The sequence below is a fragment of the Neophocaena asiaeorientalis genome, unplaced genomic scaffold (assembly GCF_003031525.2).
Source record: "Neophocaena asiaeorientalis asiaeorientalis breed wild unplaced genomic scaffold, Neophocaena_asiaeorientalis_V1.1 scaffold1069, whole genome shotgun sequence".
Classification (NCBI taxonomy): domain Eukaryota; kingdom Metazoa; phylum Chordata; class Mammalia; order Artiodactyla; family Phocoenidae; genus Neophocaena; species Neophocaena asiaeorientalis.
In genome coordinates, this window is record NW_020172205.1 from 310116 (window position 1) to 326676 (window position 16561).

At 39.4% G+C, this 16561-nt stretch overlaps 1 protein-coding gene and 1 pseudogene across 1 annotated transcript; both read left to right on the forward strand.

Annotated features, from left to right (window-relative positions):
• The first annotated feature begins 459 nt into the window (after positions 1-459).
• Positions 460-1997, forward strand: AGTR2 (angiotensin II receptor type 2). The gene has a single exon (XM_024761703.1). The coding sequence runs from the start codon at positions 492-494 to the stop codon at positions 1578-1580; it is 1089 nt and encodes a 362-aa protein (XP_024617471.1). The 5' UTR covers positions 460-491; the 3' UTR covers positions 1581-1997.
• Positions 1998-7999: 6002 nt separating this feature from the next.
• Positions 8000-12208, forward strand: LOC112410873 (uncharacterized; annotated as a pseudogene).
• Positions 12209-16561: the final 4353 nt, after the last annotated feature.

A 16561-nucleotide genomic window follows, 5' to 3' on the forward strand; every position in this document is an offset into this window, starting at 1 on the left:
ATTTCTCTACGCAATAGCAGGCAGCAGTGTGGTTTCTCGAAAGTATATAGAGTGAGATATGTGCTCAAGTGTTTTTGAAATGCTAACTTGTCTTATTTCTTAGTTCCTTCTTGTTTCACGCGTTTCCTATTCTGGCTAACCTTTTGAAATATTAATTTTCTTTAAACCTTTTCACAACATAATAGAAAAGATGGGCAAAATGTAGTTTTATTCAGAATTTTCAGTCTTGATGCTTCTTGGTATTATTGAGAAAACTCTCTTTTCTTCTTCAAGAAGTAAAATCCATTCTTATTTCATAAGGCATGCTTCCGTTTCCCAATATTGTCTATAACCATCCACCATTTTTTGCTTTCAACAAACCTTTAAAATGCTAATGACGTGATGATGTCCTAAATTCTGTATGTGCTCTGAGAGGTTTTTGTTGGGTTTTTTTGTTGTTTTTTTTTCCCCAGAAGGTGTAAGAATTAGGAGCTGCTGACATTTCAGTCAATATGAAGGACAACTTCACCCTTGCCACCATCAGCAAAAACATTACCAGCAGTCTTCCCGTCGGACCTGTGAACATTTCTGGCAATGAGTCTACCTTTAACTGCTCCCATAAGCCATCAGATAAGCATTTAGATGCAATTCCTATTCTCTACTACATTATTTTTGTGGTTGGATTTCTTGTCAATACTATCGTGGTTACACTGTTTTGTTGTCAAAAGGGTCCTAAAAAGGTTTCCAGCATTTACATCTTCAACCTGGCTGTGGCTGACTTACTGCTTTTGGCTACTCTTCCTCTCTGGGCAACCTATTATTCTTACAGATATGACTGGCTCTTTGGACCTGTAATGTGTAAAGTTTTTGGTTCTTTCCTGACCCTGAACATGTTTGCAAGCATTTTTTTTATCACGTGCATGAGTGTTGATAGGTACCAATCTGTCATCTACCCCTTTCTGTCTCAAAGAAGAAATCCCTGGCAAGCATCTTATATAGTTCCACTTGTTTGGTGTATGGCCTGTCTGTCCTCATTGCCAACATTTTACTTCCGAGATGTCAGAACAATTGAATATTTAGGAGTGAATGCTTGCATTATGGCTTTCCCACCTGAGAAGTATGCCCAATGGTCAGCTGGGATTGCCTTAATGAAAAATATCCTTGGTTTTATTATCCCTTTAATATTCATAGCAACATGCTATTTTGGAATCAGAAAACACCTACTGAAGACCAATAGCTATGGGAAGAACAGAATAACTCGTGACCAAGTCCTGAAGATGGCAGCTGCTGTTGTTCTGGCGTTCATCATCTGTTGGCTTCCCTTCCATGTTCTGACCTTCCTGGATGCTCTGGCCTGGATGGGTGTCATTAATAGCTGTGAAGTTATAGCAGTCATTGACCTGGCACTTCCTTTTGCCATCCTCCTGGGATTCACCAACAGCTGCATTAATCCCTTTTTGTATTGTTTTGTTGGAAACCGGTTCCAACAGAAGCTCCGCCGTGTGTTTAGGGTTCCAATTACTTGGCTCCAAGGCAAGAGAGAGAGTGTGTCATGCCGAAAAAGCAGTTCCCTTAGAGAAATGGAGACCTTTGTGTCTTAAACATGAGAGTGGAATGCATGTTATCAACATGGTTACTTGGTTTGAGATCTCCCTGAATTATCTTTTAATGGCTTTAGTAAAATAACAAGTTCTTCCCCTTCATGTAATCTTCTCTCACTCTTCTAGAACAGGAAACCAAATGTAACTCTAAGTTTTATCCTCCAGTGACTTTCAAGAATTGCCCATCTTTTTTTTTTTCTGGTCTATCTGTACTAGGCTGTCACTGGGGAGATGTACCCATAACTGAGAAGTAACTGGGAATTTATCTCCAATTATAATTAATAGGAAGCTATGAATGATGATTTGGAGTTTCAGATTTCTCCTTGAGATATGCTGGAGTTTTTATTGGTTCTTAGATCCATTTTCATCAAGCTTTCCTCTTGAACCAAGGCTGGTCTTTTAACTCACTGCACTATTTACAAGACTTTATACTATAAATAATAATCCTTTTATATTTTGCTTGAGCATAAGTTTGTATTTAAGGTATAGCTACTTATTGAGTAGGGTTAGGAATATAGATTAGATCACATGTACTCCTACATTTTAGCTTTTATTTAGAGTTATAGGAAGTAAAATGTATAATAACATAGATTTGCAATAAACAAATATTTGTTCACTAAAGTCTGAATAAACACTTTTTAAACTTTCTATCCATTTTCTATCTAACTACTGTTTGAAGGTTTCTACGTTCTCTGATAATTTTTTGAAAATAACTAAACAGTGTTTAGTGTATAAAATGTAAAGGTCATTTTTTACATCCTTGACCTTTGGGATGTGGTGCTTTGATATATAGGAAGTTGACTTGAGTTTTATTATTGATGCTTTGGTTCTGGGTTGCTTCCCAAAATATCTGGGTGGCTTATTTAACTCTTTACTTTGTAATAAACCCTTAATGGGCATAGGAAAAGATTATGTCAAAATGGAATTTTGACACCCAAGGAGGACAAACAGATCCAGCAAATGACACGTTTGGTGTCACACAACAAACCTGTCAGGGCAATGCAATGTGGCTTTGAAAATATAGACCATGGGGTAGACTTAACCTATACCTATGGATACTGCTTGTTCCAGAATTTATAGAATTCTGTGGAACTCTTCTATACCAATCACTGGTCCATAGATCTCCTTTCAACACTATTAGAACTCCAAAGTTTGAGGAGTGCCTGAAACTGAGTGAGGTACCTAGAGTTAACTTAGAGTATTAATCTTAATTATAGAAGTTAGAGATTTCATTCTGCACCAGCCCCATATTATATCAGGTTATCTAGGACCTTCCTAGACCAATACTGACCTCTGAGGTAGAAATAAAGTTACAGAAGCTTGGTGTCTTTGCCAGATTCCAGGGCTATAGATCCAAAAATACTCTGGCTCCACTTTCTGGGAAAGTCCTAATTTCATGTAATCTATTATTATCAATAAAAACAAATAGCTAAATGTATAAGCAAACATGACTTCATATTTTAAATAATTTTGTAAAACATCTCATTAAATAAAATCTTTAATTGGAAGATCATGTGTGCTTTACTTTTTTATTGTAACTACCTCCACTTATGGATTCTTACCTTCTCTTGTATCCTTATCTTCCTTACAGTCCCCACTGATATTTCTTAGTTTCAGCCCCCATCATTCCTTATCTGGCTTCTTGCTATACTCTTCTAGTCTCCCGCTCTTGAGTCTTCAGCCATAAAACCTTATTAATTATGAAAGGAAAATCCAGATTTCTTGTTACAGTCTACAAGACCACCGGAAATCTGATTCTCCCCTGCCTCGCTGGCTTTTTTTCTCTTTGCCATCTCTCTCTTGCATTCTGTGTTCAAGCATCACAAAAGGACTTAAACTGCTTTTTTTCAAGCCTAATGCTCGCTCACACCTGTCTGCTTTGGCTCACACAACTCTCTCTTCCTGAACACCCCTCCAACCACCCCGCCCTCAGGGTCTCTCATTCAGTTGACAACACCTACTCAGCTTCCAACATTAGTTCATGTCAGTTCCTCTACCAGGATAACAATGATTATACTAATTATAATACAAACCTCCCTCCCCTGGGAGTTCCCTTAATGAAGAGAATTATTTCTCTAGTTCTTGGGATTTTAAGCCTGGCCTCCACTTCCTTAGGTGCCCAGTTTTGAGCCCTAAGTAATTCTCTGAGGCTTGGACTCCAGTGGTCTTTCCTGGGACTAAGAAGAAATGTCATTAAGAAGATGGTACACAAACATGTGAACTCTGATTGCAGGAGTATACAAAGGTATAAATGTCCTCTTTTTTCTTTGAAAATGTAAACTTCAGGTAAGTTTCTCAGATAGCAAATGAAACTGTATTCTTCTCATTTTGTTTGCATCATTTCCAGGTATTACCTAGTCCCCTTTCCTTTCCATGGTTCCACCTTTATTCACCTCACCCACATAATGCCCAAGAACCACATAATAATAACAATAATAGCTACGATTCTGTGAGCACTATATGATATATACTACTGTAAGTATTTTATTATCCCATTTCATTCCCACAACGACTCAATTATTCTCATTTTACATATAAGGATACTGAGGCACAAGTGAGTCCCTATTCATCTTTAAGTTTGCCTCTGACCAATGATCTGGGTAATCCTGATAGAGGTATTTAGTAGTTTAAATGAATCTTAGGCTACCAAGCAGATATTTCAGAGACAGTCTTGCTCAGTCCTTCAACTTTCCCCCCAGACCGCACTGCTTGTATGTCCCTGACCACGGCAATACTAGAGCACTGGACAGGTGGTATATTTGCACGTATGGAGAAAAAGAGAGGAGGCAAATTGATGAGGCTTTCTTCCTGGTTCTCCACTGCCCTTTTCTTGTGCTCCATGCTCTATAGAACTACACGAAGTAACCACTACCCCCTGCCCCCGCTGCTGCCCCCTCTACCCCCATACACAAAGCAAGACTGACACCTCAAACAGTTCTTTTGAGGAACAAAATTGTTGACACAAATGCCAGCTCTGTGAAATAAGATTATACAGGATTACCAGAGAAATTCATCTCTCACAATTTGCAAAACATATATATTTTTATTATGGAAAGCCAAGTATTAATTATTGTTACATTTTATATCCCTAAATTAGATCTGCTAAATAAAATGTTTGGGAAAAATCCCTTTTTTTTTCTGATCTTTTGAGGTCTGTAGCAAAATGAGAGGACAATCTAAAGGAAAGCACATACTATTTTGACTTTTCTTCTTTTTTTTTTATCCACAGGGATCTGAGAGTGGGAAACTGTTTGCTGGCCTGACATATCAACAAAAGAAAAATCCAAACTTGACAAGCTGAGTTAACCACATGAGGTGACTGAAGCAAGAATGGATTGAGATAATAAGGAAAATGTAGCACTTAATTATTTTGTTAACTCCTAGATGAATTACATCAACAATGATGATTCACATGAAATAACAGAAATCCTTATGCTATCACAAAAAATAATCACTTTTCCTGCAAAAAACCAGTGGCCTACAGCTGAGTTGAATAGCCTTCGAAACATTGACTCTCACTTGCACAAACATATCTACAAAGGGTTAACATCCTCAGAATGAGAAATCTTTCTTTTTGAAATTCTTTCTTCTAGGAAGAGAGCATTCTTTTTAAAATTAAAAATCATTTATATGTATTTCTTATTAAGAATCAATACTCTTGTTGAAAAATTTAACTGTATGGATAAAAATTAGCCACAGACATAATGACTGTTAGTTGCATGAGGTAAAATTATAAATATAAACATAGACATAGATAGGTAGATAGATAGATAGATACTGTGTATACTGTGTGAATATATATATGGATACTGTATATATATGTATATTATATATATATATATATATATATATAAAATCTCAAATGGATATATCTTTCATCATCCTGTGGTACATTTTTCTTAATATTTAAAATATTTTGATCCCAAACTCCCAACTGATTTACCGGAAAATATTGTTTCTTCCCTTGTTGGGTTTTCCTTTCCTATGATAAGTCCCAAATCTTCAGGGCTTTAAACAATCCAAGAGATCAAACCCGGTTACTATTGCCCAGTGGGAGAAAATATTGGAAAATCTGATAAGACTTCTCGCCCACTTTCTGCTGCTGTTTTTGCTACATTATATATCAGTTGGTCCACATAAGAACAGATGGTTCAGACTGTTCCAGACTGACTGGTACCAGTTCAGACTGGTACAGACTCCTGTACACATTAAGGAGTTTCCAAGTGATCTACACAAGCCATCTGATAGAGTGTAAGAGAAAGAAAAAGGAAGCTTCTTCTTCCAGTGTTACACTCACCTATATATGATGCATGCCACAGTAGACAAGGTCTCAAACACATCTTTATTTGTTTTGGCATCTTCATGGAGCCAGGAAGGATCAACAGAAATCCAGGAGGAGGAACATGCCACACCAGCGTAGGGGAGCAAAACTTGACACCTCAAAATGTCTCTTTGGCATGCGGGTTATTTTGAGCTGAGAACAATCAAGGCCCAAAAAACTCAGAAACAAACTCTGACCTTCCCCCTAAATGCCTAAAGAATGTAGATATAGGACCTGTTCCAGGAAGGGAGATATTACCATAGATAATTATACTATGAACTAGGTGTGTAGACAGGGAGGAACCTAGCAAAGTCTGTTTGTTACAATTCCTCTCTGTCTCCCACTGTCTCTGCCTGGCCCAGCATACATTTATTTACCAAACATTTGCTTTTCCATCTCCATATAAATTGCCTTCCTTCCCTTTGAAGTCCCCAACCCCTATTCCCAACATCCCCTTTTGTCTCTAGCTGAAGATGATATTTAAGGCGACGGCTTCGGCCATTTTGGCAAGTTACTCAGTTCTCCTGGGTCTCTCTCATATATACATGTTATTAAAGTTTTGTTTGATTTTCTCATGTTAACCTACTCATGTCAATTTAATTCTTAGACCAGCCAAAAGAACCTAGAAGAGTAGAGAAAGATTCATTCCTCCCTGACACCAGGAACCAATCCTCTTCCTTTCTTAAATGAAGCTCTCATATGCAGTGGAAGTCACAGTTCAAACTTCTTCTCAATAAAAATGAGTACCCCTGGTTGGCAGAGGGGGTGGGTAGTAAAATTGATGTTGCTTCTTAAACGATCACATTAGTAAGCGACACCTCAGGGCATAAGATATACTGCAGTAACTTTGAACTTCTTAGAAAAAGGGTCTAGTACTTGATTCCCTTCCTCTCAGAAGGCTCCTTTGCCAATTGCCTCTTCCCCCAAAATTCCCAAGGTCAATATACCAATATGTATGGGATACAGTTGGCACAGTTCCAATTGCCTGGAACCACCAGACCATTGCCAAGCCTTCAAATTTCCAGTTGTAGCCTTTTCTCTGAAAAATGGATCCCTACTTGCTCTACATTCATTACCACTGAAGTGCTCATTCTTATAACAACAATAACAAATCCACTGCAGTGTTTCTTGAAGTCTTAACAACTTGAAATACTTGTGGATAATAGTTTGAAATGGTCTCATTGAGTATGCTATTATCTATTGTTATGAACTGAATTGTGTCTCCCAAAATTCACATGTTGAAGCCCCAACCCTGAATGTGATTATATTTGGAGTAGAGCTTTTAGGAAGTCATTAAGGTTAAATGAAGTCATAAGGATGGAGTTCTAATCTGATAGGACTGATGACGTTTTAAGAAGAGGAAGATCTGATGTTGCCGGACAAAGTGGGGAAAGCAAAAAATGAGCTCAGAGATTTGAATTCCCAGTTCAAGGGAAAATCAAATGCAGTATCTCTTCTGGCAATTGGTTAAATTACAATGCAAATTGAACTCCCAGTCTCACATGGTCTGTGGTTTAACATGAGGGCATTGATTGGGAAAGAATGACATCCTGTAAATTGGAATGGGGATGTGTGGGAAGACCCTGATGAAGCTGAGGACATTGAGCTCCTAAATTCTGACAAGTATTCTTTGCCAGTGGAAGAAGCCTCTCAACCCTCAGTGGTAGCAGACTCTTTACCCGCATTGGAGGGGATTAATCCAGCATTACCTGAGGAAACTGTAATGGCTTCTCCTGAGGTAGTTGCCATGCAAAAGAATTCTGAGTCTCCTCAGGACCCACTCCATCACCAATCGTTGCTTCTAGTTCTGTAACTAGATTCAAGTTCCAGCAGGACTCTAAAAGTGAGACACAAACTGTGACCCATGGGGAGGTGCACTCTACAAAAGAACTACTTGAGTTTTCCATCTTATGCAGACAGATGTCTGGAGAAAATGGGTAGGAATGGGTATCAAAGGTGTGGGATAATGGTGGAAGGAATATAAAGTTGGATCAGCCCAAATTTATGGATACGTGCTCGCTAATCAAAGATTCTGCATTTAATGTTACAGGTTGGAGAGTTAGAAAAGGCTCTGACAGTTTGGTTGGTTGGCTAAAACATGGACCAAAAGGCAGACCGAAGTGAGCAAGTTAGAAATGCTGGACCTACCTTGGTCTAATGTAGAGGAAGGGATTCAAAGGTTTAGAGAAATAGGTATTTTAAAGTGGATTTGTCATTTTAGATCTACTCACCCACCCTGGGAGGGTACAGAAGAGATACCTTCTACCAATACAATGAGATATAAATTTGTGACCTGAACCCTGACATCCTTGAAGAACTCTGTGCTTGCTCTTCTCTTTAGGCCAGAACATACGTTGGGAACTGCATTTTTCAGTTGGGAAACCTAAATGCAATGGGAGTAATTGAATTCTGGGGTGGCAGGGACCAAGTGGCAGCACTCAACTGCCAAAGGCAAGGTGAGTATTGTTACCACAATGGACAGCATAGTCAAAGAAGGAGTCAGAATAGTCTGACTAGCATAGACCTGTGGCCTTGGCTAGTTGATCACGGTGTTCCTAGAAGTGAAATAGATAGGAAACTTTCTTAATTCTTACTTAATCCATACAAGCAGGAAAGTTCTAGTTCAAGTGAACAAATGTCTAACCTGAATCATAAAAACAAAGAGTCATGCCCCTCCCAAATTAATTCATAGTATTGAGCCAGTTTACAGACCCAAAACGAAGGGAAGGCCATGATTCTTGAGGAAGGACCTCAGCACACTACGAAATATTTATACTGTTCATCTTTCTTCCAGCCTCTCATAAAAGTGTCTGTGGTCTTTTAGCAGGGTAACTGTGCATTTGGGAAAAGGAAATAATCAAACCTTTTGGGGACTACTAGACATTGACTCTAAACTGACACTAACTCCACAAGACCCAAAAGGTCACTGTGATCCACAGACAGAGGTCAGGTGATCAGTGGAGTTTTAGCTCCAGTCTATCTCACAGTCGACACAGTGAGCCCCCAAATTCATCACGTGATTATTCCTCCAGTTCCAAAATGCATAATTTGAATAGATATACTCAGCAGCCTCACATTGGTTCCCTGACCTGTAGTTCCCTTATGGTGTGAAAGACTAAGTGGAAGCAACGCCTCTACCTAGAAAAATAGTAAATGAAAAGCAACACTGCATTGCTGGAGGGGTTGCAGAGATTAAAGTTATGATCAAGGCCGTGAGATAAACAAGGGTGGTGATTCCTAATACCTCCCCATTCAACTCACATATTTGTCCTGTGCAGAACACAGATCGATTTTGGAGAATAAGAGTGGATTGTCGCAAGCCAAACCAGGAGCAGATTCCATTTGCAGCTGCTGTATCAGATGTGGTTTCATTTCTCCAGCAAATAAACACATCCCCTAGTACCTGGTAGGAAGCTACTGATCTAGCCAATGCTTTTTTCTCTAGATCTTTTAGTAAAGAGTGACAGAAACAGTTTGCTTTCAGTTGGCAAGGCCAGCAATGCACCTTCATTGTCCTACCTCAGGAGTATATCAACTCTCCACCCTGTGCCATAATTTAGTTTGAAGACATCTTGAATGCCTTCTCATTCCACAAGATAGGTCCATTACATTGATGACATTATGCTAATTGGACTAGTAAGAAGTAGCAACTATTTTAGACTTATTTGTAAGAATTTTGCCCATCAGAGGGTAATAAATTCAACAAATTTCAGGGACTTTCTACTTCATTAAAATTTCTATGGGTCCAGTGGTGTGGGGTATGTAGAGATATCCCCTCTAAGGTGAAAGATAAGTTGTTGCATCTGACCCCTCCTACAACCAAAAAAGAGGCATAGTTTTTTGTAGGTGTCACTGGATTTTTGGAGGCAACATATCCCTCATTTGAGTGTGTTATCCTGGCCACCTAGTGAGTGACCCAAAAAGCTGCTAGTTTTGAGTGGGACCCAAAAATGAGAAGCCTCTGTGATAGGTCCAGGCCATCAAGCAAATACGATCCAGCAGAATCAATAGTGCAGCAGGGACATTAGGACTTGTGAGCAAAGCCCTGCCACCCTCTGTGTTTATCTTCACCACTTTTGAGAAACAGCTCTTGGCCTGCTACTGGGACTTAGTAGAGACTGAACATTAACCATGGGCCACAAAGTTACCATGTAACCTGAGCTGCCCATCAGGAACTGGGTGTTATCTGACCCACCAAGCCATAAAATTGGATGTGCATAACAGCATTCCATCATTCAAATGGAACTGTTATATACGTGATTGGGTCCAAGCAGGCCCTAAAGGCACAAGTAAGTTACATGAATAAGTGGACCAAATGCCATTAGTCCCCATTTTTGTTACCCAACTTTCTCTCTCCCAACCTGCACCTATAGCCTCATGGGGAGTTCACTATAATCAGCTGCTAGAGGAAGAGAAGATCTGGGCCTGATTTACAGATAGTTCTGCATGATATGCAGGTACCACCCCAAAGTGGACAGCTGTAGCGCTGCAACCCCTCTCTGGGACATTACTGAAGGGATAAAGGGAGATCTTCCCCTTGGGAAGAATTTCAAGCAGTACACACGGTTGTTCACTTTGTTTGGAAGAAAAAATTGCCAAATGTGAGATTATATACTGATTCATGGTCGGTTTGGCCAATGGTTTGGCTGGATGGTCAGAGACTTGGAGGAAACATGATTGGAAAATTGGTGACAAGGAAATTTGGGAAAGAGGTATGTGGATAGAACTCTTTGAATGGGGCAAAAATGTGAAAATACCTGTGTCCCATATGAATGTTCATCAAAAGATGACCACAGTAGAAGGGAATTTTAATAATCAAATGGATAGGACAATGCTTCCTGTGGATACCAGTCAACCTCTTTCCACAGCCACCCCTCTCATAGGGTTCATGAACAACGTAGTCATAGTGGCAGGAATAGAGGTTATTCATGGGCTCAGCAACATGGACTTTCACCCACCAAGGCCAACCTGGCTAAGGCTACTGCTGAATGCCCAATCTGCTAGCAGGAGACACCAATGCTGAATTTTTTTTTTTTTTTTTTTTGCAGTACGCGGGCCTCTCACCGCTGTGGCTTCTCCCGTTGCGGAGCACAGGCTCCGGACGCGCAGGCTCAGCGGCCATGGCTCACGGGCCCAGCCGCTCCGCAGCATGTGGGATCTTCCCGGACCGGGGCATGAACCCATGTCCCCTGCATCGGCAGGCGGACTCTCAACCACTGCGCCACCAGGGAAGCCCCTGAATCTTGATATGGCACTATTCCCTAGGGTAATCAGCCAGTTATCTGATGGCAGATTGATTATACTGGACTTCTTCCATGATGGAAGGAGAAGTGGTTTTTTTTTCTTACTGGAATAGACACTTACTGTGGATATGGATTTGTCTTCCCTTCATGCAATGCTTCTGCCAAAACTGCCATCCATGGACTTATAGAATGTTTTATCCATCATTATATTATTCCAGACAGCATTGCTTCTGATTCAGGAACTCACTTCACAGTAAAAGAGGTGCAGCAATGGGCCTATGATCATGGAATTCACTGGTCTTACCACGTTCCCCACCATTCTGAAGCAGGTAGCTTGATAGAGTGTTGTAATGGCCTTTTGAAAACTCAGTTATAATGCCAGCTAGTTGCAATACCTTGTAGGGTGGGGACAAGGTTTTCCAGAAGGCTGTATATGCATTGAATCAGCATTCAATTTATGGTCCTGTTTCTCCCATAGCCAGGATTCACAGGTCTAGAAAAAAAGGGGGTGGAAACGGGAGTGGCACCACTCACCATTAACCATAGTGACTCTCTACCAAAATTTTTGCTTCCTGTTCACACGACCTTATGCTCTGCAGACCTAGAGGTCTTAATTCCAAAGACAGGAATGATTCCGACAGGAGGCACAACCATGATTCCACTGAACTGCAAGTTAAGACTACCACCTGACCACTTTGGGCTCATAAAGCCTCTGAATCAAGAGGCAAAGAAGGGAGTTAATGTGCTGGTTGGGGTGATTGGTCCTGACTGCTACAGGGTAATTGGACTACTATTTCATGATGGGGGTAAGGAAGAGAATGTCTGGAATATGGGAGATACCTTAGGGTTTCTCTTATTATTACCATGACCATTGATTAAGGTCAATGTAAAACTACAACAACTCAATCTGGGCAGGACTACTAATGGCCCAGACTTTTCAGAAATAAAGATTTGGGTCACCCCACCAGGTAAACAACCAACATGACCAACTGAAGTACTTGCTGAAGGCAAAGGGAATAACAGAATGGGTAGCAAGAGAAGGTAGTTATAAATACCAGCTATGACCACATGACCAGTTACATACATAGGACTGTAATCGTCATGAATATTTCTTCCTTATTTTCTTATGAATACATTTGTATATCTGGATAGATAGATAGATTGATTGATCTTCGTTTTCTTTACTCTCTTATTCCCTGGACATATAGTATAAGATGTATTGACTTTATATCATAGTATTTAAGTATTGTTGTTCATTTTACTTCATGGTATTTAAGTTAGGAGATATCAAGGAAAAGAGTAAGCATCACTCAGGGACTACCTCCTCTTCTGGGAAAGAGGCTAGTGTGTTTTCAGTTGTACGCAGGATAGCTGTATCATGTTAAATGGACTTATGAGCTTCTTATTGTCTCTATTTGGTGATTAATTGTGATTTAAGGAGATGTGTATTGGGGCCACGTTGACAAGGGTGGATCTGTGATAATCTTATATGTGAACATGACTGGGCCATGAGGTGCTCAGATATTTGGTCAAACATTATTTGGGATGTGTCTGTGAGGGTGTTTTGGGATGTGATTCATATATGAATTGGTAGACTGAGTAAAGCAGATTGCTCTCTCTGACATTGGTGGTCCTCATCCAGTTAGTTGAAGTCCTGAATAGAACAAAAAGTCTGATCTTCTTTCAAACAAGAAAGAACTCCTCCTCTCTGACTGGCTTGAGCTGGGACATTAGTCTTTTCCTGCCTTTAGACTAGAACTGAAACATCAGTGATTCTTGCATCTCAAGCCTGCCAGATTTTGGCCAGATTTTGGACTGGAACTTATATCATTGGCTCTCCTGTTTCTCAGGCCTTTGAACTAGGACTGGAACTATACATTGGCTTTCCTGGGTCTCCAGCTTACCAACTGCATATCTTGGGACTTAGGCTCCATAATCATGTGAGCCAATCCCTTTACATATATAGGTATAGAGAGATAGATCGATAGATAATCTCTTATTGGTTCTCTTTCTCTGGAGAACCCTGACTAATACATGTATCTATCTAGCTATCCATATGTCTCTCCAACTAACACACATACACACACACACACACACACACACACATCATATCTGAGATCTGAGTGCTTCACTCAATACACTGCGAGGACACATTTATGCTAATATTCTTCTGTGGTATCTTTTGAAGTGGCTGTATTTTACCTCATAGAAGTGCCCTAATTTTTTTTAAACAAAGATCCTCTATGAAAGACGCTGTCAAGAAAATGTGAAGACAAGTCACAGACTGGGAGGAAATATTTGTAAAAGGCATATCTGATAAAGGACTGTTATCAAAAATATACAAAGAATACTTAAAACTCAACAATAAGAAAATGAAGAGCCCAGGTAAAAATAATCAAAATGTCTGAAAAGACATGTCATTTTAAAAGATATACACATAGAAAGCAAGCATATGAAAAAATACTCAACATCATATGCCATTAGGAAATTGCAAATTAAAACAACAATAAGATTCCACTATATACCTATTAGAATGATGAAAATCCAAAACAGTGACAACACCAAATGCTGTCAAGGATGTGTAGCAACAGGAACCCTGATTCATTGTTGGTTGGAATGCAATATGGTGTAGTCACTTTGGAAGACAATTTGGCAGATTCTTACAAAACTAAACATAATATTACCAAATGATCCTGCAATTGTGCGCCTTGATATTTACCCAAATGAACTGAAAACTTATATCCACACAAAAACATGCTCATGCATGTTTATAGCAGCTTTATTCAAAGTAGCTTAACCTTGGAAGCAACCAAGATGTCCCTCAATAGGTGAGTTGATAAATAAACCATAATGCATCCAGACAATGGAATATTATTCAGCACTAAAATAAATGAGCTATCAAGCCATGAAAAGACATGAAAAAAACCTAAATTCCTATTACTAAGCGAAAAAAGCCAATCTGAAAAGCCTGCATGTTAATGATTCCAACACTATGACCTTCCAGAAAAGGCAAAACTATGGAGACACTTAAAAGATCAGCGGTTGCCAGGAGTTGGGGGCGGGGGGGAGGAAGGGATGAACAGGCAGAGCACCAAGTATTTTTAGGGCAGTAATACTACTGTAATGGTGGATACATGTAATTATATATTTGTCAAAACTCAGATTGTACATCGAATGAACTGTAATGCAAAGCATGCACTTTGAGTGATAATGTTGCATCAATACAGGTTAATGAATTGTAACAAATGTACCACTGGTGCCAGGGTGTTGACTATGGGGGAGACTGTTCACGTGAGGGGAGGAGTGCAGGGAATACAGAGGAACTCTGTATATTCTGCTCAATTTTGCTGTGAATGTAAAACTGCTGTAAAAAAATGAAGTCTATTAAGGATAAAGAAAAAATGAAATAAATATCTAATTATTAAATTGATATTCTTTCGAATTTTTTCACTTTAATAAGTAATATTATGGTTGATATCCTTGTAGCTAAATTTTTACATATTCTTTTGCTCAGTTTTTTTTTGACCTTGTGTCTTTGTTGCTGTGTGGGGGCTTTCTCTAGTTGCAGGGGCTACTCTTCCATTGCGGTGCACAGGCTTCTCATTGTGGTGACTTCTGTTTGTTGCAGAGCACAGGCTCTAGGTGTGTGGGCTTCAGTAGTTGTGGCATGCAGGCTCAGTAGTTGTGGCTCACGGGCTGTAGAGCACAGGCTCAGTAGTTGTGGTGTACGGGCTTAGTTGCTCCACGACATGTGGGATCTTCCTGGGCCAGGGCTCGAACCTGTGGCCCCTGCATTGGCAGGTGGATTCTTAACCACTGTGCCACCAGGGAAGTCACCTTTGTTTAGTTTTTTATGATACATTTCTAAGAATAGAATTGCTATGCCAATGAGATTGGATTATTATTATCATTTTTGGTACAATTTGCCAACACTGCCCACCACAAAAGATATAAGAATTTACACTCAGACCAGAAGTTTAGGAAAGTGCATGTTGCTCAAAATGCACAAATTTAAAGCTTTTTTCAACTTTATATGCTCCAGGCTTTGGCTTACCCATTCCTATAAGTCTATTTGCTTTTTCAGCCAACACGAGTGGCCACTACTCTTTTTTTTTTAGAGTTTATAGATGATATAATTTACTATACACATACTTTTAAAAAATATGAACAACATACCCTAAACACAATATAAAAGGAACCAAAAGGCAAGTAATTTATATAATAAACATATATATCATTATGTATAAGCTTGGGTATAGTGGTAGCATAGTCAGATTACAAATAGAATCACTGTGAACGCACTAGTTATAAATAGAGACTAATAAAAATATGTTGGTTTAGGACTTAAAATGTCACAGTGACGCAACTTTCCAAAACGTTTAACTCTCTATTTACGTGGTGGCTGTATTCCTGGAAAATTCAATGTATATTAAAAATATGACAAAGGAAAAAAAAATACTGTGGATGCATTTATATGTAAAATGTAGCCAGGCACTGGGCCCAGGATAATAAAGATTCTTCACCAACATGAATGCCCACCAAAATATTTGTAGATTGTATGGGACACAGGACAATTGTTCATTCAGTGAGACTGCCATATGCACTGCAGCACGTCTAATGTCCCAGCCCCTTATTCCACCCTCCCAATCATTGTGACAACAGAATACCCTTTCTCCTACAAATTTCCAAAGCCCCTTCGGGGCAGTACTGGTCTACCATCTTTGAGCTGGCCCAGCGCTGTTAAGGAGATGGGGCAAGACTGAGTTCTCACTTCACTTTAGCTGTGTATTTATATGGATTGATCATGTCCATTTAAAACGCTTAGTATACAGTAGGTATTTTCTTTCAACAATTGAAAACACAAAACTTTCACTCTAAAATTCCATTCCAAGGACATTGCCTTTTCATTCACTCAAGCAATTCTATGTACAATGGACAGAAGGATATATATCACCCTTAACAGCAAATGCCTTTGAGTGAAGAGTTGAGAGAATGGGGTATGAGATGCGGACTTTGACTTTCTTTTTTTTTTTTTTTTGTACTTTCTTTTTATTTATTTGTTTATCTATTTATTTATTTATACAGCAGGTTCTTATTAGTCATTATACACATCACTGTATACCTGTCAATCCCAATTGCCCAAATCATCACACCACCACAAACAGCCCCCGCCACTTTCCCCCCTTGGTGTCCAAATGTTTGTTCTCTACATCGGTGTCTCAATTTCTGCCCTGCAAACCAGTTCATCTGTACCATTTTTCTAGGTTCCACATATATGCATTAATATACGATATTTGTTTTTCTCTTTCTGACTTGCTTCACTCTGTATGACAGTCCCAGTTTCGTCTTGTTTATGGTTTCCTTGGTTGTGCAAAAGCTTTGAAGTTTCATTAGGTCCCATTGGTTTATTTTTGGTT

Coding starts and splice junctions, on each gene's coding strand:
- AGTR2 (XM_024761703.1), top strand. CDS start 492: ATGAAGGACAACTTCACCCTTGCCACCATCAGCAAAAACATTACCAGC.